The 26,902-nt window shown below is 38.8% G+C and overlaps 2 protein-coding genes across 3 annotated transcripts in view; one reads left to right on the forward strand and one right to left on the reverse strand.

Annotated features, from left to right (window-relative positions):
• TK2 (thymidine kinase 2, mitochondrial) lies at window positions 1–16,403 on the forward strand. 2 transcript variants are annotated; one of them, XM_009282853.2, is made up of 9 exons: window positions 1,114–1,145; window positions 2,568–2,621; window positions 4,143–4,232; window positions 5,720–5,793; window positions 11,335–11,423; window positions 11,730–11,809; window positions 13,094–13,174; window positions 13,775–14,236; window positions 14,437–16,403. In XM_009282853.2, exons 3-8 carry the CDS (start codon window positions 4,149–4,151, stop codon window positions 13,871–13,873), a joined length of 507 nt encoding a protein of 168 aa, XP_009281128.1. In that variant the 5' UTR covers window positions 1,114–1,145; window positions 2,568–2,621; window positions 4,143–4,148; the 3' UTR covers window positions 13,874–14,236; window positions 14,437–16,403. The 2 variants fall into 2 exon arrangements, with proteins under 2 accessions (XP_009281130.1, XP_009281128.1); XM_009282855.1 differs by lacking the exons at window positions 1,114–1,145; window positions 14,437–16,403 and adding an exon at window positions 1–13 and having other exon boundaries at window positions 13,775–14,382.
• Window positions 16,404–22,957: 6,554 nt separating this feature from the next.
• Window positions 22,958–26,902, reverse strand: part of LOC103901915 — a 4,709-nt gene continuing 764 nt past the window's right edge. Inside the window, exons 2-3 of the mRNA XM_009282877.2 lie at window positions 26,737–26,858; window positions 22,958–24,498 (exon numbers count right to left, since the gene is read on the reverse strand). Of these exons, the coding sequence (XP_009281152.1) occupies window positions 22,993–24,498; window positions 26,737–26,858 (1,628 nt within the window). The 3' untranslated portion in view covers window positions 22,958–22,992. The remainder of the gene's footprint in view (window positions 24,499–26,736; window positions 26,859–26,902) is intronic.

Here is a 26,902-nt window from a genome sequence, read left to right on the forward strand (position 1 = left end):
TAAAAAGACAGTTGTAAGTATTTGCATTTTGTTCAGAAAACTATGTAAAATGTGCAACCTCTTATTCTATTATAATCTGAGCATGTGTATATTGGCAGCCACTGGACATGGCTGTTTTACTGAGTGGTGTCCAGGTGGTGGGTCCATTACTGGGCCTTACTCGGTGCAAACCTACGCTTATCTAGTTCTGTAAATTGCAATAAAGTCGTGAGGGATTTGTGCAGATGCATGGTATTGTGTAGGGCCAAGTGGGGTCAGTGTTGCCTGTGTAGTGTTGCAGTTGCCCGATACAACCCTGCCTGTGAGTTGGGTTTTTTTGTATTTGGGATCCTAATTACTTAAGCTATGAATTATTTTAAGACAGCTGAAACAAAATTCTCTTATTTTAATTGTGTTTCTGAAAATAAAAATTTAATGCATCTTAAGGTTTAAGCTATCTATTTTTTTTATACTGAAATTATGACTTCAGTTGGCATTTATTTTAAGTTGAAATGAGTTGGGTTTTTTTGTATTTGGAATCTAATTACTTTAAGCTATAAATTATTTCAAGACAGCTGAAACAAAATTCTCTTATTTTAATTGTGCAGGTTTCTGAAAATAAAAATTTAATGCATCTTAAGGTTTAAGCTATCTATTTTGTGGATACTGAAATTATGACTTCAGTTGGCATTTATTTTAAGTTGAAAGTTAAGTTGAAGTCTGAGGTGAGTTGTGGCAGACAGTGTGGAGGAGCAGCAGCCCAGCAGGTGACCCTCTGAAACTCCTGGGGGCCATGGGAAGGGGGTGGGAAGTTGGAAGCACGGGCAGGCAGCTAACTGCAGGGGTACCAGAAAGCAGGGCTGCCCCGTGCCTGGTAAAGAGACAGTTGGTGTATGTATGTCAGGGAGAGAAAAAGTGGTGGTCTGCAGGGAGTCACAAAATCCAAACTGATCCCCAATGTCTTCCTTTAAAATAATCTATTTACATTATAAGGAAATAGTATGCTTGATGTGGAAAGAGTATATTTTTACATATGCCGTTTACTACTATGTGATAGCATGTTTTTTAAAGGTGATACTGTTTTTCATCAGATATGTATCGAGGGGAACATTGCAAGCGGAAAAACAACATGCCTGGATTATTTTGCACAAACTACCAGCATTGAGGTACTGGATGTACATTTCTTTGTCTTTATTTACATCATTAAGCAGTTGCTTGTCTTGACAAAATTGACAGTTAATTTAGAAGTGTTGTCCTTTCTTAGGCTAAGGAGAAAGCAGCAGCAGGTTGTGAGCCAGTGCACTTACTGGTGCACCTCCCCCAACTATTTATAGTCAAACTGTAGAAGAGAAATTTAGATCATAGGTAATATAGCACTGGATGCCAAAATGTCAGTAAAACCTGCAGGTTAGAGTTTGTACCTCTGTAAAGTAACAGCGACCCGCATGGGTTGGGCATGTTTGGGCATGCTCGTTTGCTATTTCATGTCACTTAAATCTTAGATGTACCTTGTGAAAAGCAAAGTAAAGACAAAGAAGTAATGATGTAAAAATACTGATGTCATGTAACTGAGATCCCAGTAAATGGATGGCTTTTTTAAAAAATGAAAAATCTGTTAGAATTGTTTCTGGAGATTTCTTAGACTGATATGGTATTTGATTTCATACTGCTTAGAACAAGATTAGGGGAAGGGCAGACTTACTGTATTTGAAACAAAATCAAGATCAAACCTCAGTGAGCAATTGCTTTTGTGTACATCGGATATTAATAGTTTTCCCGGCAGACCTGGGAACACATTTGATAATAACTCTTAGGATTCCTCATAGAAATGCTGGGTTGCTAGATGTTGTTTGGTAATTTAACAGGAATGATCCTTATGGAGTAAATAACTATTAACCCAAAGGATAGCAAACTTTAATTTGCATATAGTACAACATTTTTTAAGAAGCTAGTTAACTTCCCAGGCTTATCAGATTCTCTTAGGCCTGGCTCTACTATCGTTGGAGTCTTACCCCCTGTTTGAACCAGGTGAGTCTCTTGTGATTTTACCTATTCAGGGTAGAAGCTTTTCTGATTAATTTCATAGAATTTTTGAATAAATTTTGTTTGTTAGAGCGCAAAAATAAAATGAAAAGTCAATGTGATAGCAGTCTGATCCTCTTTTCCTTTGCTGACAAGTGTTACTCTCCGAGAAATTAATTTGTGAGGGAATGAGCAGGTCATTGAACTGCAATCAGTACTCAGCTAAGCTATTCTTTCCCTTACATGGTACTGATTCTGACTCAAAAAAGTGAAATTATATCCAGGCTTATTAGGTAATCAATCCAGTGTTTTATTTTGGTGGTTTAAAAATGCTAAAAAGATACTGTATAATGATATTTCTCTATTTTTTAACAGTGTTCATTATTACCTTTTGTATTACAGGATTCAGTGCTGTTTTTTGGAGAGGGATGAGTTTTCCAATACAAGTCCTGAATACTCTGACTTACTGAATGAGTATTCATTAAAAATAGTTGTAGACTTGTAGGGTCAAATTAAGTATTTAGAATCTAAACCATGTTTAACATGGAGTAATTCTTTTTAACAAGGTTTTGACAGAACCGGTGACTAAGTGGAGGAATGTTCGTGGTCATAATATCCTGGTAAGTGGCAGAAATTATTTCTACAATTACTGTTATTTTAGAAAGACATGCGTGAGGACTTCTTACCAATCAGCAAAACTGTTACGAAAGGTGTGCTCATAATCTCATACAGCAAAAAATAAAGCTCCATGATGCAAAAGATCTTTTACTGTGATTAAGACATGCATATAATAGAAACATTGCATATAAAATGTGATTTTGGCAAGGACTGGACTGTTTGTTGGGTATGAACTAAAGAAATTCACAGGTAAGCCCTGAGTGTGGCAGTTTCTAAATCTACTTATGCCCATTTCAAAGAAGGGAAGAACGTCACTCGAAGTGAGGGGTGGATCTGATCGGTTAATATTGTTTGACTGCTGAAGATAAGGAATATTAAGTCCTGTGCGGTGTTGAGAGCTTCTGTTGTCTTTTGGGTAGTCATCGTTTCTTGGAACCGTTCCCCACAAGTATGTCCCTTTGTCACAGCAGTGCTCAGAGACAGCAGTCAGGGCTCTGACTACATCTGCAGATATGCTTTTGCTGGGATGGTTGAAGTAGTTTCTGATGTCAGTTTTTCCTGCTTTTATGATCGCTTCCACTGCAAAAATCTCATTGCTGGCTGAGATGGGTATCTATGCTCAAGCTCACGTGGAATTTGCTGTCAACACAGTGGTGTGGATACACCCCAAACCACACGTGCCCAAACATGTATTTGATGCAATTACTGCTAGCATAGGTCCCCTGGAAAAGTAAATTCTCCCTATTAGGAGTTGCTGATGCTTTAATTTCTTATTATTAGTAAAGGGATGGGGCAGGCTTGGCTGTGTTGCACGTCATCACAGCAATCTGTGCACTTCAGAGTACTTTCTCATTCTGATCTTGGACAAGGGGAAAAGAAAGAGGTCAGAGCTGTGGACTGAAGCCATGCTGCTGACTTAAAGCTTGTCACCTCAGCAAATAGACACTGAATGATGTCTTATTTTGAGTCAGATCTTTTCTCTGCTTTGCAGGATAGACTGTTGCTTGTAAGTGTATGTGTGTGTAGAATTGCAGCAGTCAGGAAGAGTGGAAGATCTGAGAACTGCTTTGATGATCCTTTGGGAAGAACAGTTGTCTGTGTTAAAAGACACCTTTTCTGAGGCCCAGCGCATACTTACTGGAACCATATTTGCATTTCTGGATGGACTGGGTATATGGTCTGTCAGTGCACAACAACAGAGTACCAGATACGTTTTTTTAATTACTGAACATATTTGAACTGTCTCATATGAGGTATGCCTTGGTCCTGACTGTTCCAGGTGCAGAGTAACGAATTCCTGTTGACTTCGGCGAGCATTCCAAGTGCCCCACTTAATGTCTCTAAGGTCCAGGACTGTAATTCTTACATCTGCATTGCGGAGAGCAAATGATCACTTAATTCTTGTCAAACCTGGTGTCAGCTGTTTTAGTGCACTTCTTTTTGCACAACAGAATTGCTAAAGCTTATGAAATCTTGCTGTTTGACGTAACCTGTCTGTCTCTCACTTCCATCTCTAACCCCAGGGCTTAATGTACCAAGATGCATCAAGATGGGGGATAACATTACAGACTTACATACAGCTTACAATGTTGGAGCAGCATACCAGACCAATGGTAAATAAACATGTTTTTCTTTTAATTTAAAAAAGAGTTAGATGCGGTTATGAGTAATACATATTTTTAACCTTGTATCCAAAAGTTAAGATGCTGTTTGTGTTCGCTCTTTGTTCCTGCAGTGAGTGTAAATTTTTATAGTGCAAAGACGTTGATATACTCAACATGTGCTCCGGGGGTGAAACGTCTGCTTCCTACCTGCTCAGAACTTCCCCAAACTGATACTGCTGTTTTTGCAGCACCTTTATGAGCTAGACTTGCACAAATCTCTTCATCACACGTCAGTGACTTGTCTGTAATTGGTCTCTATATAAATTTAGCTATTTCAAATCTTCGGCAAACATTAGGTAATCTTAAAGATAGTGTTAGTATTCATTCTACTGCTCTATGCTGTCTAGCACAAATTTAGCCATTGCTTCTTGTGTTTCTCCAAAATACTTCCACTAAAATTTTCTATTGCTTTTTTTCAGATGGTTTGCATCCTTTTTGTCTTGTAATTTTTTCTTTTTCTGTATCGATTCACACACTCTACCTTTTTATCAAGATCTGTTCATTTCTCTTTCCTTCAAACACCTTTTGTTACATTCTGTGCTAAATCTTGCATTCCCTGATTACAAGATCTGATCTTAGGTGGCACGGTTATATCTTAATGATTGTTCTTGCATTATATTTTCTGAGTTTGTGTCAGGGCAAACTTTCAAAAGTACCACATATGATAGTTACGCCACACATATAATGATTAGCTTTTTGGAAGAGGTGTTTTTTCAAGATAATAGAAATCTCATTCTGTTGCAGAAAACGTTGATTCAAAAATTCCTGATGATCGCCATCCATTTTAATCTGTACTTTGCTGTCATTTACCATTTGAGCCTTGCTGGAGTAATTGTTGCTTTCGTCATCATTAACATGCAGAATACCTGGTTAGAAAGAGCACTGCCAGGGTTTCCTTGCTCTGCAGGGGCCACAGAGTGTCAGAATCTCTTTTCCAAAATGAAGCGCTGTTTGAACGCGTGCAAGACTGGCTAAGGCAGCAGTGCTTTGTCAGTTATAATTATTTCTTTAAAAAGTTCTGTTTTCTTATTACAGTTTTTCTGGTTAGGTCTGTGCTGTTGACACAGTGGCAGCAATTCAGGTAGCGATAGTTCCTGTAGCTCTGCAAATCCTAAGTGGATTGCTGCTTTTTTGTCCCCCTAGTTAACTTCAGCTGCTCAGTTGAACGCTTCTGCAGTTACGTTTGAAACTTGCATATGAATAACAAATTAGTTAGGTGTTTAATGACGCAGTGACCATAAGTAAGATTAAGAATACTTCTTTTTTTGTGGTTCCCACCCTCCCAGTAAATTTTTTTGTCACAAGATCTGGAAGAACTGAAAATGTTATGTATTTCATAATGTAAAGGACATGATGTGCAATATGAGCTTGAAAAGAAACAAGCATGCTGAAAAAATATGTAAAGTAGGCAGTGACTGTCAAGTTTTATTTTGTAGATTTCCCCAGTAAGAATGATGGAGCGATCAATTCACAGTGCAAAATACATCTTTGTAGAAAATTTGTATCGAAGGTATGGTATATAGCTTTCTACTTTACTTTCTCGACTTAATTAGATTAAAAAAAAATAATATAATCGACTGATGATTTCTTTGGTAATTTGCATCTAGTGGTCTGTGAAATCTGTCAGTTTTTTGTTGGAGTGGCAGTGTGTTTTGTACGGGACGTGGTGCCCACTGGTAGAATAAAACCTGTAGGACATGGGCCAGATGAGAGCCTTTTTTAGAAGTGCTCTTGCGTATTTAGAACTTATTTAGAACACCGTTTACTGAAGTTATCTGCTCTCCAGCTGAATACAAAAGTCTTGCTTAAATCAAAGCAAATGCATACTGAACAGGTCAAAACCCATGAGGATACAAAGAATAATACTGTAGGAGGGAGAGAACTAGATAGCGTTATCCAACCTAGCATTGGCATTTCTTGGAAGCAGGGACTCGAGTGACAAGCTTTCCAGCCCTCACGTGCTATTGCTCAGAATCAGGATTCATAGGATCAAAATAGCCTGAAAACCTTGGTAGGCTAGTGAGTAAAGAAAGAACAAGAGCTGTTTGTCTCTAAATGTCACTTTCTGAATCAGGTCCCCACCCCCAGGTGTGCTTGGGCCAGAGGTAGAGCAGTTGGGCCTAACCCAGGTTATTTTGTTCTGGGGGATAAGATTGTGTCCCGAGATAGAAAAAGCATTTATTACCTGGCCGATGTATAACTCATCCATCCCATACTAACTAAAGTAGTGCAGTAATTAGCACTGGTGTTTTTTGTTTTGTTTGTTTTTTTTTTTGTTTAGAATTCTGACCTTATATTGCGAAGTGTAGGTAACAGATTATTGTTTTAATGGATTTTTCAGTGGTCTTCAGGGACAAAACCAGTTTCTTGCTCCTGTCTGCAGGGAGAATGGCTGCATGCCACAAGATGGCATCCACGCTTCATAAGTTCCTAGTCTGCTACTGGAACTGCTTTGAAAGTTGAGAGACACACAATAAGATGCGAGGCAAACAGAAAAGAGATGTTATTTATCCCAGTCTGTATGCAGTGGAAATGTACTGGAATGTCTTTCTCGTTTTTAATTACTGACTTTTTTTTTTCCGTTGTCAACAAAGTGCTTTTGTCCCAAAGACTGAGAACTTCATTGCTACAAGGCTAAGTCTGCTTGTGTCAACTCTATGTATTAATTTTGTAATAATATTTTTAAGGGCATCTAAGATGTTTTGTGGCTTCAGCACTTTTTAATGTTGGACAGAAGGCATTTGCTTTGTTTTGTTACAGCAAGCTAGAAGCCAGCTGATGCTACCAATAGCAAACCAAAATATAAGGGTGTGTAAAAGGATTATAAATAAAACAAGGAAAAATTTGGGCTACATGAAAATAGCCATTTTGAGTCACATTAAAAAAATAAGTAAATCTGTCATCTCTCATATCCTGTCTCCAGTGGTGGCCAGAAGTACTTGAAAAGAGTGTAAGAACAGGGTAAGCATTTATGATAATTTCTGAGTATATCCAGTAACTTACAGTTTAGGGACTTCCTTATTCAGCAGTGGTTTCTCTGTATTTAGTAACCCACAGGCAGTTTCTTTTCCATGAACCTGTCAAGTTTCCCCCTAAGCTCGTGTAAACCTTTAGTTTCCAGGACGTCCTATGGCAATCAGTTCTATAGCTTTATTCCATGTTGTTTGATCACTGCCCTATCCTTACGTGTTGTAGTTCTTCAAAGATCATCTAGACTTGTCTCAAAAACTAATAGTTACTTCTGTGTACAGGAAAGAAAACTGCATATGAGAAAAGGCAGGATGATAATGGGAGTATGGAAATAGTAGAAACCACAACTACAGTAGAAACGAAATCCATTTCAGAGTTCCAAAAGCATGTGAAATCTTGCACTAGGAGAAAGTATTGTAACTTAGAGGCAGTACCCCTGTGGCTTAAAACAACTACTGTAGAGCCCGTATTAGGGGGTAGGGAAAGTCATCTTGGTAACTGCAGGTTTGTTCATCTGCCTCAGTATTTAGCAGAACTTCAGAGCAAATGATGAAGGAAAGAATAATTAAAGCTTTGGAAAAAAATGGAAAGTTAGCGACCAACAACACATCCTGTTAGACTAATCTAGTAATTGTGTTTTGTAACATTCCACCCCCTCCCACCCCCAAACAAAGGCGTTCTCATCAATCTGAACTGAAGTTACGTATTTATCAAGGAGGTTTTGGGAGACTTTCATGAACGATTATTCCTAAGTGCAGAAGCTGGCGTTGTAATGTGATAGGAAATCCCATTGAAGGGAGATATTGAAAGGGGAGGTATCAGGCTGGAAGGATGTTACTCATGTTGGATCAGCCTTTGGATTGATGCTTTAGTACAAAGGGTGAGAGTATGCTAATAAATTCTATCATTCAGTTGAACTGACTACAGAAATTTCAACTGTAAGATTAAAGATTGTAAGTCGAAAATCAGAAAAATATATATTTATATATTTATAGATAAATAAAAATTGATCACAAAATAATGCTAGTATTGTGTAGCCCAGAGAAGAGTAAATGTGACTCTTGGAAGTATCTGGTGAAGGGCTTCCAGGAGGGAGATGGGAATATTGGTGCTTTTGTACACAGCTTTTATGAGAGCTTTTTAACATGACTTTTTATACTTCTAACTGCTTGTTCATGATCTATGAACTAAAACTGAAACAGGTATGAAGCGGAGATACTGGCATGATCGGAAAAGTGGAAAGTCTGTTTAAAGAGACAAAAACAGCTTGACATATTGTGTAGAAAAGTTGGGAGAATACACTTGTCACCTATGGGCACACCGGGTGCAAACACAAAAATGGGAGTTATTGAAATTGCAGATCTATAATAACAAAAGAACAATTAGATAGAAAAAGGCTGTGGATACATTAAGGGCTAAAAATTAGAAGGTGGTGTCTTAGCTATCAGAGGAACAAAGAGAAAATACAAACTTTACACTTGATACTTTCATGTAGAATGATAATAGTGCCCTGTGGCAGGGGAAAGGCCTTATAACTTAAAACAATTGCTTCCCATGCTGTGTGTTTTTGTTCAACTGCTGCATGAAAATTTTAAAACTTATTCTGTAACTAAATGGACTTTGCAAAGGAAAATTCCTTTGTATCCTCCAGAGGCTTTTTCTTTCCTTGTTACTATTTCCTAGAAGGAATCTCCTGTCTCTGTAAGGGAGTGATCCTAATTCTTGTGTAGGTTAGTCAACATGCAAAAATCCCACAGAGAACACAGGAGAGGTTGCCCATTGTAGAAACTGAATTATGCCTGTCTGATGGAAGGTCCGGAAAACAAAACTGACCTGACATAGCTTTAAATTTTGCTGAAAATGTTATAAAAAAACCCTGTTGAATAGCTTGAGCCTGAGGGGTATCTTCAGCAAAGGGATTGTTAAATAGCTGTATGGAAGGCATTTTCCCATTAAAAGTATGTGAAAATGAAATAGAACTTTTTTATTCAAAATTGGATTCAGACTGAGTGGGGTAAGCATGCTGCAAAGAGCAGAGGTTTCCTGCTTTCTTTTCTGTAAGAGAGGTATTGCTTAGGGTCCCAGTCTTAAAGATGGAGAAGAATCCCTTGCTATCTCTAGTCTACACAAGCTATTCTCCTTTAGGAGAATGATTAGTTTAAGCAAGGGATGAAGAGCTGTGGGAATATCAGGAATACCAGCTCTTCTTTGATCCAGTGTCACTCAGTATTTGTGTTTTGGCTTTGCAGGCTTTTTCCCAGAGAAATAGAGTAAGATTTACGACGATGATGGAAGGCTTAAATTGTGAGCCCTTGCTGTGAGCTTCTCCGGCATGCAGAGATATGCATGAGTGTCCAAGTTCTTACTGCGCTTGCACATCTGAGTTTAGCACTGAAAGACACGCTCATGTTAGGTGTAAAACTGTAGAAGAATTTTAAATGTGTGCACGTGAGTATGCATGATATGTTATAGGATAAGCACTAGCAATTCACTTTGTCCCATTTGGATTCATAGTTATTTATGATGTAAAGCTCGTTCCATTCATGTTTAACTTTTGCAGTAAAATCTTTACTTGGTAGGAGTCAAATGTCAGCAAACTTTGGAAATGAAAACACCCTTTTGTGTCTTTTACATTACCTGTATCTTTATGGATCTTGAGCCTGATCCAGAATCCTCACAGGATTATCCAGGGGACTGTACTGACGCAGGGAAGGCAAAGGCACGTTGTCTGCAGGGCAGGTCAATGCAGAATTGACCTGGATGTATCTGTCTTTTAGGGTAAGAATAGTGGGGCTTTTTCTTATTTCTAATTCCTTTTGACCTTCCTGTTTTACCCATATGTCTTGGAGAAAAGTAGCAGAATCAGTATTTGGCTTATGTATATACATAAGTATACAGAAACGTATACGATTGATGTATTAGAAGAATAGCAGTGAATTGTGTTTTCCCATTTCTTGGGTGCTTTGGGAGGCAAGATATTCAGCTGGATGGCAGATAAAGGAGGGAGGTGGTATGAATATGGGTTTGGCTTTCTTGCATACTTAAGTGGAAATATCTTTCTGGATTAGCTTTACTCAGTTTTGCCAGTGATCAAAGCATGTTGCCGGGAGAATGGTTTAGAAATCTGTGGAACCTTTTTCTTCAGCACTATTTAAAATGTTGCAGCTGGTCTTAATCATTCAGCTGGAGAGGACAGGAGCCTCTTGACCCCATCTCTTTTTTATATTTCTATTGCAGAGGCATTTAGGAAAGAGTGTGGAGTATGTGTTACTATCACCAGTTTTGAAGACAGAATAATGTAAAACTAGTAATATTTGACTATTTAGGAATATGGTAATAAGTGAAAATTCCGATACTAGTAAAAATATAACGTGATTCTTAATATGTCCTCTATAGACTCCCTTCTACATGAGTTGTTTGATATTTTATTATTCTTACTGAGGTAACCTTGGGGCAGTTGTCTCCAATATTGTCTATGCTCTCTGAATACAGAGTTCAAATGAAACATGTTGAATATTTCAGTACTCTTTCCACAAATATTTCTTACAGCGGGAGTAAATTTTATTTACACGGTGTCATTGTTTTTTTACTGCTCTTTACTATGGCTTCTGTAATGAATTGTCAGTGCTGCTTAGTAAATCAAGCCTTTCTGGTGACATGCACTGCAGTATTCAGATATATTTGAAATGTTCCTGATACAAAGAACTTGAGCAATAAATACCATTGACACTAATTTGTTGTTATTGCATAAATGTCAACTTGGTGATGTTTTTCTTCTTAGTCACCAAGTAATTATTTCTTAACTGTAGTGGGAAAAATAATTAATGTTTGTAACTGTTAATAATAGAAACTTTGTGTTAGTAAGTACTTTTTTTTTTTTTAAAGAAAAAGATTTGGTCTTTCTGTTGTATAAACAATGCTTTATGAAGCCTTCAATTTTGGTGGGCATAATACTGGTCTTGTTTTCATTTCACATATGCTGGAGTAAATTGGGAGTAATTCTGGTCAGGTGAAAAAAATATGAGTTTAGAATTGATCTGTGCATGCTGTTCAGTAAGTGATGACTTCTATGTTTATTCAGCGGAAAAATGCCAGAGGTGGATTATGTTGTCCTAACTGAATGGTTTGACTGGATCCAGAACAACACTGATGTTTCGGTTGATTTGATAGGTAACATTTTGATGGGATCTGGAGGGGCTTGTTTGTGGGTGGTTTCCTTACTGGGAGAAGAAATAATTCTTGTTTCTTGGGTCATAAATAATCATATTATTCAATATAATAGTGGTTGCAATGTGTAGCATCAGGCAGCATGAATTTTTGGATGGTTCATGGATTGATTAACAGTAACGCCAAAGGGGAGATTCAGTGGTGGTACCCAAGTCAGGATTCTTTCCTTCTATAGTTTGTGAAGTAAGTTTCTTCTTTGCTTTTAAAGCTGATCCTTGAACGTAACTATTATAATTTTTGTTATGGCAGTTTACCTGCAGACTTCTCCTGAAGTTTGTTATGAGAGGTTAAAGAGAAGATGCAGAGAAGAGGAAAAGATCATTCCTCTGGTAAGGAGTTCCTTCAATATATGTGGTTACAATGAGCTTTAAAAACATAGTGATTCCAATCTAATCTAAATACTAAAATCATATCTTGAGTGTATTGCCAAAATGTGGTGCAGCTGTTTCCATTGCAAACTAAAACTTCAGTATTTAATTTTGATTTCTTTTACAAAAATGATCTGTCATGCACACTGACTTATGTGTTATGTTTTAGTAATCAGTGTACTATAGCTGACTGTTTAGGTGCACTATTAATCAACTATTAATCTTCTCTAAGATGTAAAAAGGCAATTGCTTCTGTATCATTAAATGGCATAAAGACACCCAGTTGAAGCACTAAGACCTGTGCATGCAGGTGCTGAAGATTTATGTGGGCATTTTCTGTTGTCTGCTATTACCAGGATGTTTGTGCATGAAAAGCATCTCTGCTTGTGTCTGAAAACAAGCAACTTGTTGAAAATTGTTAGCATGGGAATCTGCTTAAAAATAAACTGTAGTAATTGAATGATCACTTTCTGTGTCAAGTTACAGAATGGCCCTTCATTAAACGAGTTTTCTTCTAAAGAAAGCCTAACCAGAAATAAATGTAGTCACAGAAGACATACTGTATACTACAAAGGTATCTCTAGTGTTGGGTAGTTCAGTAGAAGCAGTTGTCAGTTGAAGATACATGCAAAGAGCTAAATTTTGGGCCATGTGGAATTTTGCCTTGGAGAATAAATCCTTGCTATAATGGATTTGAAGAGACACTGTGTTACTTTGCAGCTCTACTGAGGGGTGGGGGGGAGCAAATATGAGTGAAAAATGTTAAGTGGTCTCCATGAAAAAAACCTAATAGTTGATGATAGGTAGAAATGCTTTTAGAGGAAATTGAGTCAGAGTTAGGAGAAAGTGAACTGGGAATTTTAGGAAAATGTATTGTCACAGAAAGTGCCTTCAGTACATATTCTTTGCAGTCTTTCCCTTTTTGTCCTTCTCTTTGTTGTATTTTTCTCTGTAAAATCTTGAGCGAGATTACACCTATGGGAGAGAAACATGGTTCTTGATCTTAAAAGGAGCTGAGAGCCCTGTGTTCCTGTAAGCTCTGTGTCTTTGAGGTTCTTCATGGAGTAAAACCTTATACTGGGAATTGTTTTTTCTCAGAAACCTTCTGATGTTTTTTATTTTTGTTAGTGGAAATATCTAATGGTGGCTTTTATATGTAGTTCTTAACTACTTACCAAATGTATAAAAATTGCAGTGTGTGTTTCATCCCTGGGCATATGTGTTATTTGAATGCCTCTTTCCTAGGAATATTTAGAAGCTATTCATCAGCTCTATGAAGAGTGGCTCATTAAACATACACTATTCAAAGTTTCCTGCCCAGTCCTTGTGAGTATTATTTTAGTTATAACCAATTAAGCATATGGAGGATTGTACTTTCCAAATACTAAGAGTGTTATTTAGTGGTAAAAGTAAATAAATCTGCTTTTCTAATAACCTTTGGAGAAGGAAAATCTCAGAAAAAATGTTTACAGCTATCCAGAGTGTATAGCATAAAAGTCTGGTCTTCCATCTCTTCGATGTAATTTGAGGGGCTGTTCATAGTTATAACCAATTAAGCATATGGAGGATTGTACTTTCCAAATACTAAGAGTGTTATTTAGTGGTAAAAGTAAATAAATCTGCTTTTCTAATAACCTTTGGAGAAGGAAAATCTCAGAAAAAATGTTTACAGCTATCCAGAGTGTATAGCATAAAAGTCTGGTCTTCCATCTCTTCGATGTAATTTGAGGGGCTGTTCACTGTGATTATTTGCAGGATCAGACATGTAGCTTTCCAACGAATGCCAAATTCTGAACAGAAAGGTAACTGGACAGATCTCTAGGAGTGTAACAGTGTGGCTTCAGTGGTAGTCCTGTTCTATTTTGCTCAAAAGCAAACATGTTTTATGGTGTCATTATTTCTAATGTTCATCATCTTCTTTTCAAGGTTATTGGAGCTGACCATGACATGCAGAAAATGATAGAAAAGTATGAAGAAAACCGGGACCAAATACTGAATCCATATAATATGCAACACCATTTATAGATGTCTGCAGTTGTATTTTAAAAAACATGTTTATGAATTCTGATTGGGGGGCAATTTTGAGTATATTCAGTATTTCTAAATATAATGGTTTTTGCTTTTGAATTATGCTTTGTAGAATGTTGTGGACTTACTGCTATGAAATGTTCAGAAACAAGTCATAAACAGAATATAAGCCAATTCCCTTTCATGTTTTTACATTCTCCATCAGCTTTACTGTGTCAATTTGGTTCAGCTAAAATAATGGCTATTTCTCCCATTTCCCACTTCACTGCTGCTTCCTACAAGTAACCTAAGTTGTTTCTTTTTTCTTCCCCCAAGACAACATTATTTTTGTAATTTGAAAGAAATAGTTCCATACAAGAGGTGGGATGTCCTCTTTTATTATTAAAGGAAGCAAATGAAGTGCATCAAGTTAAAGTAGTTTTGTTAAATTGGTCTTGTCAGGTTGAAATAGGGGTCTTACTCTAATCCTACCTACAATAGTGCAATTTCATTGAATTCAGTAAGTTTCTTCTGCTTTACGTGAAATCACAATACAGCTGAGAAATAGTTCCATACAAGAGGTGGGATGTCCTCTTTTATTATTAAAGGAAGCAAATGAAGTGCATCAAGTTAAAGTAGTTTTGTTAAATTGGTCTTGTCAGGTTGAAATAGGGGTCTTACTCTAATCCTACCTACAATAGTGCAATTTCATTGAATTCAGTAAGTTTCTTCTGCTTTACGTGAAATCACAATACAGCTGTAGTTCTGAGGATAACAATGCACTAGCATAGTCCCACTGAATTCAGTGGCAAAAAAAAGAATAACAGTTTTCTTAAGTGATTGCAGAATGGCTCTTTCTTAAAGGCTTTTTCTTAAAGGCAGGTTTTTAAAAGGGCTTATTTCTCTCTAGTGTTCATGAAATCACTGGCCCTACCGTGGCTGAGTTGAGGACTAGTGAAAATGCAGGATGCACAGAACTGTATTTGTTGTTCCTTTCAAATGGTTATAAAAAACCTAAATTAACTGATTTCTTAACTATTTAGGATTCTTGGATTGTACTTTTTTTTATAAAGAAAAATACAGATGGTTCTTTGGGTTTATATCTTGATTGGTTTATTGTGACTTACAAGTACTTGGAGAGTAGAGAAACATAGTAGAGATTTCATTCTTGCACTTGTTAGCTTAAGTGTTGAGTTGCTCTTAATTTCTGCTTTGCCCTCTGAGTGTTGTCTTCAAGATAATCCTTTTAATGCAGCAGTTCTGACTGTTTTCCCATTACTTTTTCTGTTTAATTTGAGGGGAACAATTCCTGAAGTATGGTATATAACTTTTCCCCCCATAATAGTTTTGGTCGGTTTAGTTGGAGCAAGCAGGGTTAACAGTGCTTTAAAACATGCTTATGTTAATGTAGTTGTGCATCTGTCATAGCTTTGTAGTGAATGCTCCTAAAAATGGCTAATGTCCAAGACTTCAGTTAGTACTTTGATCACTTACTACAGACATTTGTCTGTAACTTGTTGGAGAATATAAATTTTCAGTTACTTGGCTTTTCCATGTTCCACCTGATTTTGAACAATAACTGATAGTATTACTTTTGGAGATCACTGCTTTTATTTTGTAGTTTTGTGGTATGCCTAAAAATCTTTGTAGCTGACATGACTGCACCGTTTTCCAAGGCAGGAAATGCAGTTCATTTCTTGTTATTTCCATCTGGTGGGATACTTTTTTCCCAAATCAGTACAACTTAATAATGATCAGTGCACTGAGAGAGCATTTCCTAGTGAAGTACTGTATTAGTATACTAAAGCTTGTGAACTCAGTATTGCCATTCTATTGTTCTGTTGTAAAGCTTTAGAATTCTAGCTTAAAAATAAGATTTTGTGTGTTAAGTAATCATCTTATTGAAGCTTGTTTGTAGGGGGATAGTAGTCATTCTTGAAACCTTCTGTTAAACTTTCAAAGTTTTTTCTTCTGTAAGAGACCAAAAGAACTATGTCTTTCGCAATAGTTCTATAAACTTGAAGTTCAGTTGTCTTCAGTTTATTCTTAATTCTAATTTCATTATGGGTTGTAGAAGCCAAGGATGTATATTTTGCACACAGTCCAGAAAATAGCACTTAATTGTTTTATGCAGAGAATCTTACAGTACAAAGAATCTCACAGTTATCTTTCAGCTTTTGAAAGCAGTTTATGCTTTTTGGTCAGATTTTTTTTCCCCTTCATTGTATCAAAACAGCAGTTTGGATGGAGGTTATTGATATTCATAATTATAATGGAATATAAAGGAATCATTTCTATAACTTATTTATTAAAAATTACAGATGCAGTGGCTACAGAGAACATGTTTATTTTATGTTTTGCTATCTATTAATTTTCATATATAGATTTTCATATGCAGGAAGGTTGTGGTATTTAATGAAAACTGGGAACAAAACCAAACAGGTTGCTTGTTATGTGTCATAAATGTAAAATGTTTGCAGTCTGCTATAGATGTGTAGATAAAAATACTGTAGTAACCATAAACAGCTGTTTTTAAGCCTGAAATTTATTTGCTTTTGTTTCCTGAAATCTCTCAGTTGATGAGGGGAGGGAAAAAAGGGCAGTCAGCATTAGTCTGATACATATTTCGTTTCTTTTATGACTGTTGAAGCAGTGATTGGGTAGCAAGTTGCAAAATACCATAGAAAGTACTTCAGAGTTCAAACATAGAAAGTTTCTGCAGGCAGACTGAACTTCAGTACCCTGTTTCTGCAGGCAGACTGAACTTCAGTACCAGTGGAATGGATCATATAAACAAGCTGCTACTTCTCTTAGCTTTTAAGATTTGGTACATAAGTTGGGTGTAGCCTATATGTAAGTTGCATGTAGCCTATATTTGTAGACTGAACCATACATAACTGGTTTTGCATACATTTTGGCTGTTCTGGATTTAATTACTTCTGTCATAGTAAGTTCCGCATCTGAACTGCAGCATGTGTGAGAAGTGATTATCTCCTTCTGTATTGCCTTTTCTTTATTACATACTAGTCTGGATAGAGGTATGTCTTCTCCAGACTTTGGTATTTACTTTGTCCTGGTCAAGGTGTCTTAGCAAATCAATAATATCTGGGAGCAGCATATAAATTGGTTTGAAATAAGTTAGAGACACTGGCAAAATTAAAACATTTAACAGTTGCATTCTCTTAGCCTGGCCTTTTGTGTATTTCTTCTAGCATGGGAAGCATGTTTAGGAGATCTTCGTTGTTTGAGTGAACACTTCAGAGGTGACTGTCCAAAACTAGGTCTCAAGAAACCTTGAAAATTGTTTTCACCAGTGTAATTAGCACACAAAACGATTGCCTACACCAGGAAATAGTCCAGCATCTCTCTTCAGTGCACTTCCTCCTGCAGAGACTGTAGGAAGTGCTAGGTATTCTGCCATCAGTTGCTATTAAAAGATTCAGGCCTGAAGGTCTCTGTCCCACTCCTGAATAATGGCTCTCCTAGCAAGTTACTGTCCTGCTTCAGGACTTGGAGAATCCAGTCCTTCCTGTAGCGTGTGGAGGTTTAAGTAAACATTGTGCATTTCTAAAGCAGGATGAAGTCAGGTGAAAATTATGGTGGTGTTTGCCCCTCTGCCCCCCAGCATTTGAGAGGGCTGACAGAAAGTTGAGAGCTTTTTTTGAAAATGAAAAGTTTAGTTTCAGAACAAAAACTAGCAGTTGGTAGATTAATTCCTACATAAGAGAAATGTAGTCTTCTGTCTAGTCCAGATCAATTTTTTCATTGATCATTTAACATTTTTTTAAGAGGCTGGCATGTGATAATTATTTGTGCTATATCAGGATCAGGGCACCACTTTGCTGAGTGTTGTGTAAACATACACCTACAAGAGCGATCTCTGTCTGAACACATACCGAGGTTCAATAAGGAGAGTGAAGGAATAGAGGAGCTCTGTTTGTTACCTGTGTATTGCATACATACTACTTGATTTTACTTCTTTTTATGCTAGAAGGCTTTGCATTGAATCCTCTGCTCCACCCTAGAGCCCTCTGCCTGGTAACTGTGATACATTCCTCCCTTGCATCCCCCAGAAAAAGTATTGAGCTGTTAGGACTTCCAGTGTGAGTATGCTGCTCTGCAGATGTCACTATATTCCATCCTGATCCTAATTTCAGGGGTTTTTTACTGTTCAGTGCTGTGAAAAGGAGCCTTGTGGGATTTAATCAGCTATCTCACTTAGGGAGCCGTGCCAATTAATTTCCAATGGGTGGGACCTTTAGCTGTGGTGGTGGGTTACTGGTGGTTATTCTCCCAGTGTTTAGGTACAAGTAAGGTAAAAATGATAAGGCAGCGTTTCAGAAATTCTTTGTGGCAAGATGACTCTGAACAGCAGAGACATCTATCTTCATCAGTGCTTTGCAAGCCCTTGCCAGACCCTCTCAGGTATGCTTTCTCTGTGTTTCAGGGAATTGTTTTTTAAGATGGTGATTTATAATTCTGAAGCAAATTGTAATGTCTTTATTCATTTAGTGTCTGCATCCTTTCCAATTGTGTGTTTTTGGGGTTTGGTGTGTGGTTTTTTTTTTTTTTAACACTGAAACTTGGTTTTCATTCTTGGCTTTGACACCAACAAAGTTTGTTCTAAACCAAAGCTATGCTGCTTGAGCATCTTAGCTCCAGACAGAGCAAGGGTGTACGTGTGATATGAATGGTAAGCGGGAAAATGACTATTTTAAGAGACCCAGCGGGGAGAGGTCGTGTGAGTGAGCATCACCCAGCTACCGGGTCTGCTGCCTGAGCTCTGTGTCTGCACTGATCAAAGAATTTCTCTAATCCAAGGCTTGAGAGAGCTGAGCCATTCAAAGTGGTTGTGTGTAGCATATAAATTTGGGAACAGAATTGGCCTTGTGTCTCTATGATGGAAAGACATCCAATCAGTCAGTAAATTCCCATTCAATTCATAGGCAAATCAGGACCAGCTGTAGCACAATTAAAGTTGACAGCTCACCAGAGGATAGGCACACATTTTACAAACACAAACTGCCTTCCTTTAGAAAGGGGCCCAGGCAGCCCTCTTGCTGTGGTTGCTCTTATTTAAGTTCATTAGCTAAAGAGAGGTGCAGTGGTTACTACCAACAGGGACAGGAGGGCACTGGCAGATGGGGTCAGAAATCTTATGGTCGCTTTTGTCTGCCCCTCTTCTCAGATCTGACTGTATTTACAACTAGGATTTTAAACCCAGTTCTACCTTACTCATGTGGAAGCAGTTGCACAAAGGACTGCTGCCTAAGGCCTATTAAATATGACATCTTTTATTTCAGCTGGTTTTCAAATCCTGTCTCTTCACAAGCATCTCTAACTGTAAAAAGTTGTCTCTTAAAACCCCAGAAATTTGCAAATACAAAAGTAGTTTCTAGTACAAGACCTCAAAATTCTACCATTTCTACAGGAAGAGAAGTTAAAGGTGTTCTTGCAGCAATAAGAAACTCTGATGAAAATATCCAGGAGACTTTAAGTGCATAGTAGCTCTGCCTACAAAGGCAGACAGACTTACCAGTCCTGGCTGATCTGCCATAAAGAGGAGATTCTTCCTCAATGCAGGTACTCAAACATTAACAAAAAGTAGATTCTCAGAACATGGCCATTTTATATTTAATAAATTTTGTGCAGTTTAACTGTTTGGTGGGCATTGTTCATCATTACTATCTCCACCAGTGTTCCTGTGACTTGGTGGAGCTGTGGACTGTGGTGCACTGTTAGCAAGTTAGGGCTATGCTTCCTCTCTTCTGAAAAGACCCTCTGTATATTTTGTCCTCCCCATGTGAGGTTGTTCACAAGCTCCTGGACATGGAAGCTGCTGGTCCAAAACCCTGCTCAAACAGGGGCAAAGTGAAGATCTATCTTCTGTATGCCAGGTACCATGAAGACAGAAGCAATTGTGCGCAGGCCCATCAGGGGAAATTATTTAAAGGTATAAGAGTGTTTCTCACAGTAGATGTTAACTGAACAAGTTTAATGAAGGCCAGCAGTATGGCATTAATGGAGTTAGATGCCCAAGATTGTCTTTTCAAGTGGTAGTCTTTAGTTTCCTTTTGTATTGTTTTTTCATGTATAAGTTGCTGTTAAATACTTTTCCTAGTGTGGCTACAGTAAAGATAAAAATGGGATGTTAGGTATATGAATCCTGTAGTACTGATGGTCATCTAAATACTTAGGAGACATCTTCATTTATGATGAGAAGGGTTTTTCACAGTTTTAAATTAGAGTTCCTGTATAATTGACACAATATGAGATTTAAAACACATAATTTTAATAACCCCCACAGGGGGAAAATAGAGCTTATAAAAACCAAAATGGTTAGGAAGAACAAATTGGTACTTGAAAAAAGAGCAAGGAGGTTGTGGGGGGTTGACCCAGGCAGCAGCTCAGTGCCTACACAGCTGCTTGCTCCCCCCTTCCCCAGCAGGACAGGGGAGAATAGGAAGAGCAAAATAAAGAGAGCTTTTGGTTTGAGATAGAGGTTTAATAAGCGAAGGAAAGAAGGGGGAAAAAAACCAAGTGATGCAATGGCAGTAACTCACCAACTCCCACAAGCTGACCGATGCCCGGCCAGTCTCTGTGCAATGGCCACCTTGGTAGACAAAAAATGCCACCTTTTCCTGCTACCCCAGTTTTATTGCTGAGCATGATGTTACATGGTATAGTATATCCTTTTGGCCAGTTCAGGTCAGCTGTCCCAGCTGTGTCCTCTCCCAGTTTATTCACTGAGGGGTGGGGGGTGTAGTTAGAAAAAAGAGAAAGCTGTGATACTGTGCAAGCACTGCTCGGCAATAGCCAAAACACTGGTGTATTATCAACAATTTTAGCCACAAATCTCCAACACAGCACCCCAGGGGCTGACATTAAGAAAGTTATCTCAATCCTAGCCAGACCCAGCACAGAAGTATTAATTTGTGTGTGCATGTTCATAATACCTGTTTCTCCCAACCCCACTCAAAGCTGAAGGCAGTCCTGTCACTTGATGTTAGCTTGGTCAGTTTTATTCCTCCTACACTGCTGGAATCAGGTGATGACAGGACTTGAACAATTAGTTGTTCAAAAAGCAGATCTTTACATTTTAGCTCCTGAGGTTTTTCTAGTGTAATCCATGTGCTCCTCTTTGAATTTTTGGGAGATGAAAGTCAATTATAAACAATTTATACTAAATTAATTTCGGCTAATATTTTAACTATACATGAAACAACAAAACATTCTTAGCATTGAAGTGCTACTGGAGAAGTTACTTGAAGCAGTATTAAACAGTCTTTCTAGGTAACAAGTGTATAAAGCATTGAAGATTGTGCTGAAATACAGTACCAATGACTGTGTGCTTTTCTAAATTAAATGTTGTGTATGACAGAGGTTCTCAATGCTGGGACTCCAGCTTACAGTTGATCTGATCTAACAATACTGCTCTCTTTCCTTCTCAGCACAATGCTTTTCACACAGCACTTGCACCTACAGGATATCCCTTATCCTGGCTCTAATGCTCACTGGGACCCTTCTCTGATCTGATTTATTTCCTGCCACTAAAATGGCAGAGAATGGCAGTTTTTTCCCTTCATTTCAGTGAGATGAACTGGCTTACAGAAGAGTCCAGTGAACTCCAGAGCTGGTGCAGTTAAGTGGCAGGAACAGGGGCAAGGGAAATGGCAGCAGTAGCTGGATCTCCCTCTTCTGGTAGCAGTGAACAATTATGATACTCAGTGCTTCTCTTGAAATTTGTGGTGGTGGCCACAAAAAAGTTTTGGTAACAAGTGGAGAAAGGTATAAAACCTGTAATACAGGTTATTGCCTCTATAAGATCTAAGCTGTTGCTCCTAATGCAAAAATAAACCCAAAACTGTTCACAGGGCTGTTTCCTTCTTTAAACCTAAAGGAATGTTATCAAACTTTCTAAACTTATTTTCAAGTGAAAACAGGAGCAAGATTAGCTCAGAGCACAGCTTCATAGGAATGTAATGAGTTAACAGAAACACACTTATATATAGCATTTGTAAAGCTATGAAGTTGGGTCTTCCAGTTTAGAAACATTTACCTGTTTCTATCATTGTACAGCATGCTATACTCAAAGAACACCCCAGGAATAGGTCTGTAAAGAAAAAAAAAAAAAGAAAAAAGTAGAAGTATGCTTAACTGAAGAAACCAAGTATACTTAACTGAAGAAACCTGTCTGGCATTAAGTACAGCCAGAAGGAATCTGGCTAATGAATTAAATGGATTTAAATTTATGGAAGTTGCCTATGCTTTAGAAAGGTGACCATTCAGGTTTCAGTGCCGAAGGTTCCAGATGAGAAGTGGCCATGAAGAATTTGCTTAACTACTTCCCTTTTTTACTGTCCAAAAGCGGTGGTGTGACAGCCAGAAGGAATCTGGCTAATGAATTAAATGGATTTTAAATTTATGAAGTTGCCTATGCTTTAGAAAGGTGACCATTCAGGTTTCAGTGCCGAAGGTTCAGATGATAAGTGGCCATGAAGAATTTGCTTAACTACTTGCCTTTTTTGCTTTCCAAAAGCGGTGGTGTGTTTTTTTTGTTTTTAAACTGTTTTGACAAAGCTAATCATCTCCTTGAAAAGATGATCAAGGCCACAAGTGAGAGGAAAAAAAACCAGGCAGATTACAAATAAAGCACTGGTAGAATCAAGTGTGATGGCATAACATTCCTTGGTCGGTTTTGTCAATAATGACATAAGGCTCCTGGATTTCATTTACTTTTGAATTATAGTTCTCCAGCTTTACTTCACTGGATTCAGGAGAGTCACGTTCAGGCTGCTGCTTAACTGAAGAAACCAAGTATACTTAACTGAAGAAACCTGTCTGGCATTAAGTACAGCCAGAAGGAATCTGGCTAATGAATTAAATGGATTTAAATTTATGGAAGTTGCCTATGCTTTAGAAAGGTGACCATTCAGGTTTCAGTGCCGAAGGTTCCAGATGAGAAGTGGCCATGAAGAATTTGCTTAACTACTTCCCTTTTTTACTGTCCAAAAGCGGTGGTGTGTTTTTTTTGTTTTTAAACTGTTTTGACAAAGCTAATCATCTTGAAAAGATGATCAAGGCCACAAGTGAGAGGAAAAAAAACCAGGCAGATTACAAATAAAGCACTGGTAGAATCAAGTGTGATGGCATAACATTCCTTGGTCGGTTTTGTCAATAATGACATAAGGCTCCTGGATTTCATTTACTTTTGAATTATAGTTCTCCAGCTTTACTTCACTGGATTCAGGAGAGTCACGTTCAGGCTGCAATAGGTTCCTTCTGCCCTGTGTGCTGGTCCTTCTTATGTGTGAAGACCGAACATCAATACTTTGTGGTGGAATGTAGGTGAGGTTAGGGGGCTCTCTAATGTGCCTGAAGCACTCAGAAGCTGTATGTGCATTAGGAGTATCCATTAGTAGTCTCTTGCTATCAGAACCAGTAGTAGAATCCTCCATGTTCCCAGTAGTATAGCATAGATCTGAAGATGGCTCAATATGCGCAGCTGCTCTGTTCTGCATCTGAGCATTAGTCAGATATGTATGTTTTATTTTGGAGTGATTAAATTCTCTTACATGCCTGTCACTTGTACTTGCATATGATACTGACTCAGGTTGGCCAGTTTCCTCTACTGGATACATAAGGTCTTCCTGAGTGTCCTTGATTTGTAGTTTTGTGAAAGTTAAAGACAGCTCACAAACTTCCTCTTCCCTAGGGACACTGCAGTTTTGGACAGATGCAATGTCCTTGTACGGCAGAGACTTCAGCTCATTGGGTTCATCTGCTGGGTCTGGGTCTATGCAATTTATGGCATCATTAATTTCTGCTTCAATTGATTCTTCGGGGACTTCTTGAGCTTTGTACTCCAAAGTGTTTTTGCTGTCACAAGAGCTGTCAGCAAATATTGCAAAGGCTGGCGGACCGCTTGCTCCTGGTGAGAGTGGCACAGGCCTTATCTCATTTGCAGTTGACTCTGTAGTGATTGCCAAAACACATTCTTCACTTAGACTGGCTCTTGGCTTTTTTTCAAAAGCTTTTGGAGAAAGATTCTCACTGAAAATAGGTGTTTGTCTTATGACAATGTCACTATATTTGATCAAGAAGTCCTCGCTGTCTGAGCATTTGCCCGGAAAATGTATGGTGTTAATGACTTGCCTTTGCTGTTCCTGAAGCCTGTTAGTGGATTGAGTAACTGCTAACTGAGGCGTGTCATCTTTGATCTTCAGATTCCCAGCAGCTTCAAAGGATATATTGCTATTACTTGAAGACTTCTGTTGAGTAGCAAGGCACAAAGATGTCTCACTGTTTTCTTTATTTTCTAGATGTTCAGCGTCTTCTCTCTGGGGTGTCTGATCCTCTTTGTCCTTATCTCCATGATGCCGGTGCATTTGTGTTCTCTTCTGTAGGGTCTTCTCCAAATTGCCATGTTTTTCCTCATTTGTCATTTCGAGAATGGTTTCACACTCAATTCTTGCCAGGAATATTTCAAATGCAGTCTGCTTTGTTTCCTCATTGTTTCTCTTTTTGACAAGTGAAAACTCTGTTGCTGTTGTTGCAATGTAACCTATTTTCTCCAGTACTGTTTTCACAATGTCATCTGGCAGCACAGATTGAATATAGTAGACAAAATTACCGGTGAATGTCTGAAACAGAATGCAACATTGAAAAACAGATGAACACTGAGGGGGTGGGGTGGAGGGAAGCGTGAAGGACTCCTAAAAATCAAAAGTACTTCAAAAATTAATTAAATCTTAAAAAAAAAAAAGTTCCTAAAAGTCTGAATTTTGAATTGGAGTGAGGCTTTTCTATCAGCATTATTTTGTCAGCCTCTCAAGCGTTACAGCTTTGCTATAGCATGTTAATTTCAGTGAAGTTATGCCAGTTTAAACCTGCTGATATATTGGCTAACAGCATCAATATTCAAAAAGGAAGAAAGTAAGAAAATCATTTTAGTCAAATTAGAGAAACTCAGAAATGTCTTATGTGCTCTACTGAAGAATGGAAGATTTTTAAACAAACAAAGATTCATAGAATAAATCACTGAGGTCTAATCTTTTCCTAAAGAAACAGACACGATGCACTCACTGTTAATTGTACTTCTTAACTGGTGACAAGACTGTAACATTTTCTTTTTCCATGGTTCAGACTCCTGCTGTAACTTTACTACCCCCGAATTAAGTTGCCATTTCTTTGAAAGCACCTTTTTGAAGGGAGACTATTCTAGCAGAAATATTGCCAAAACATGCTCTCTTTGCACAAGCTGTCTGCAAAACATGACTTGAATAAAATGCTGCTGCTGTGTAACAGCTTAAAAAATTGTTCAACATTTGCTTGGTTTTGGAGCTACCCCAGGCACAAGGCCTAGTTTGTAAACTGGAAGTGGGTTTTGGTTTTGTTTGAAATACTATGATAGGAGAGACTATGTTGACTCAAGCATGACCAGCTCCAGGCAAGTCAGAACAGAATGGAGGTAGGAATGCAAAGTCAAGACTTCCAGAATCGGGGTACCTTTATTTTTAGGCTGCCCAGCTTGAGACTGACTTACCTACTTCCTAAGGCTGAGACCTAAGCATTGGTCTCACAAGCACAAGCTTGGGGGAGAACAAAACTGACGCCCAAAAAGGCCATCAACCTAAAAGGCCATAGTATAATGTAGGACTGAGCCTCAGTCCATTCTCAGATAAAGTTGTCAACAGTGCCTTTCACTCCCCAGCTTCTGTCCCTTCTAGAGGGGAAGTAAGGAGCAGGCACTGCGGGGTAGGGGGGGAGTGACATCAGAGTGGGTGAGAGGCAGGAAATATGTGAAGTAGTATTCCACATACGACCAGTAACTTTTTATCAAGCCTGTATGTACACAAGATACTGGTTGTTCTCCAACTTGTGCCTTGCAGTAGAATTATTTCAGGCCTTCAGCAGGCTGTCTTGCACTTTGGATTACCCATGGTGGTCTTCAAAATTTGATTTTAATAAAGCCTAAGATTCTTGTGTCATGAAAAGCTGAGCCTGCTAACTGTAGACCTGAATATCTTATGCTTTGCCCTGTTTTAGGGAGATGAATGAGGAGAATAGGAATCTGTACATGAAATCTAAGGGCAGGAAGAAGGAAAGAAGGGGTTTTTCCTCACCGTCACCTGTTGCTGTAGTAAGGGAAATTAAGTTTGCATTTTGGATGTTCAAGGATTTTGTTTAAATACAAGTAGATTCTGCATGTATTGAAGATTGCTGTCTCTTCTGGGCAATGAGAGGTGTTCACTGTGCTTAGGGAAGCAGGGTAACCTTGACCACCTTGTTGCAAAAAGCAACAGCGTTTCCTCTTTCAAAGGGGGTTTTCCTACCCACTTGACCAGCTGCAGTCACCAGAGCTAAGATAGGTGGTAAAATTACTGGACCAGAGAGACTGGCCCACCTGACCTTTGGCATCAAACTGTTAGCAAGAGTGATAACTAATGCTAAAAAGCATCCCCTCCTTATAGGCAAATGAAGGTTAAAACTCAGAGTAATGAGAGTCTAAGCCTTTCATTGTACCTTTTTACTTCTCTACCGTCTCACAATAACTGAAAGTCTCTGTTTCTAAACCCTTGAACTGCTCAGCACTCCTGGGAAGGCCCTGAAGGCCCGGCCTCGGCGAGGACAAGGCCTGCACAGGCCAACGAACACCTCGCAGCATCCTCGCACCGCTCAGGGCACCCCTAACCCGTTCCAAATGGGCTCCTAAACGCTGCTCCTAACTCCCCGGGGCGCGGGCACCGCTGCCGTGCCTCCTGCGCCACAGGCCTGGGGAAGAGGCTTTGAAACCCCGCAGCCGCCAGGCCCCGAGGCCGGACAAGTCCTCCCCGGGGCTGGCTGCACACCCCCGCCCGAGCTCCACGGCGCTTCCCTACCTTCAGCGACCTGATCTCCTTCCGCCACGGGGAGAGGAGCAAGTTGACGCAGAGCAGCTCCAGTACCTCCAGCGCCTTGAGCAAGTCGCGGAGGACGCTGCCGCCCCGCTCGCCCCGGGCCCCCCCGCACCCCCCCCCCCCCCCCCCCCCCCCGTCGCACCCCCCC

The sequence above is a fragment of the Aptenodytes forsteri genome, unplaced genomic scaffold (genome assembly GCF_000699145.1).
Source record: "Aptenodytes forsteri isolate BGI_AS27 unplaced genomic scaffold, ASM69914v1 Scaffold70, whole genome shotgun sequence".
Lineage (NCBI taxonomy): Eukaryota > Metazoa > Chordata > Aves > Sphenisciformes > Spheniscidae > Aptenodytes > Aptenodytes forsteri.

Excerpts from the sequence above, each read along its gene's own strand:
- TK2 (XM_009282855.1), top strand. The coding sequence starts at position 4,149 with ATGTACCAAGATGCATCAAGATGGGGGATAACATTACAGACTTACATA. Across the intron at positions 4,233-5,719 it reads AGCAGCATACCAGACCAATG|ATTTCCCCAGTAAGAATGAT; the intron begins GTAAATAAACAT and ends TTTATTTTGTAG. Across the intron at positions 11,424-11,729 it reads TGTTTCGGTTGATTTGATAG|TTTACCTGCAGACTTCTCCT; the intron begins GTAACATTTTGA and ends TTGTTATGGCAG.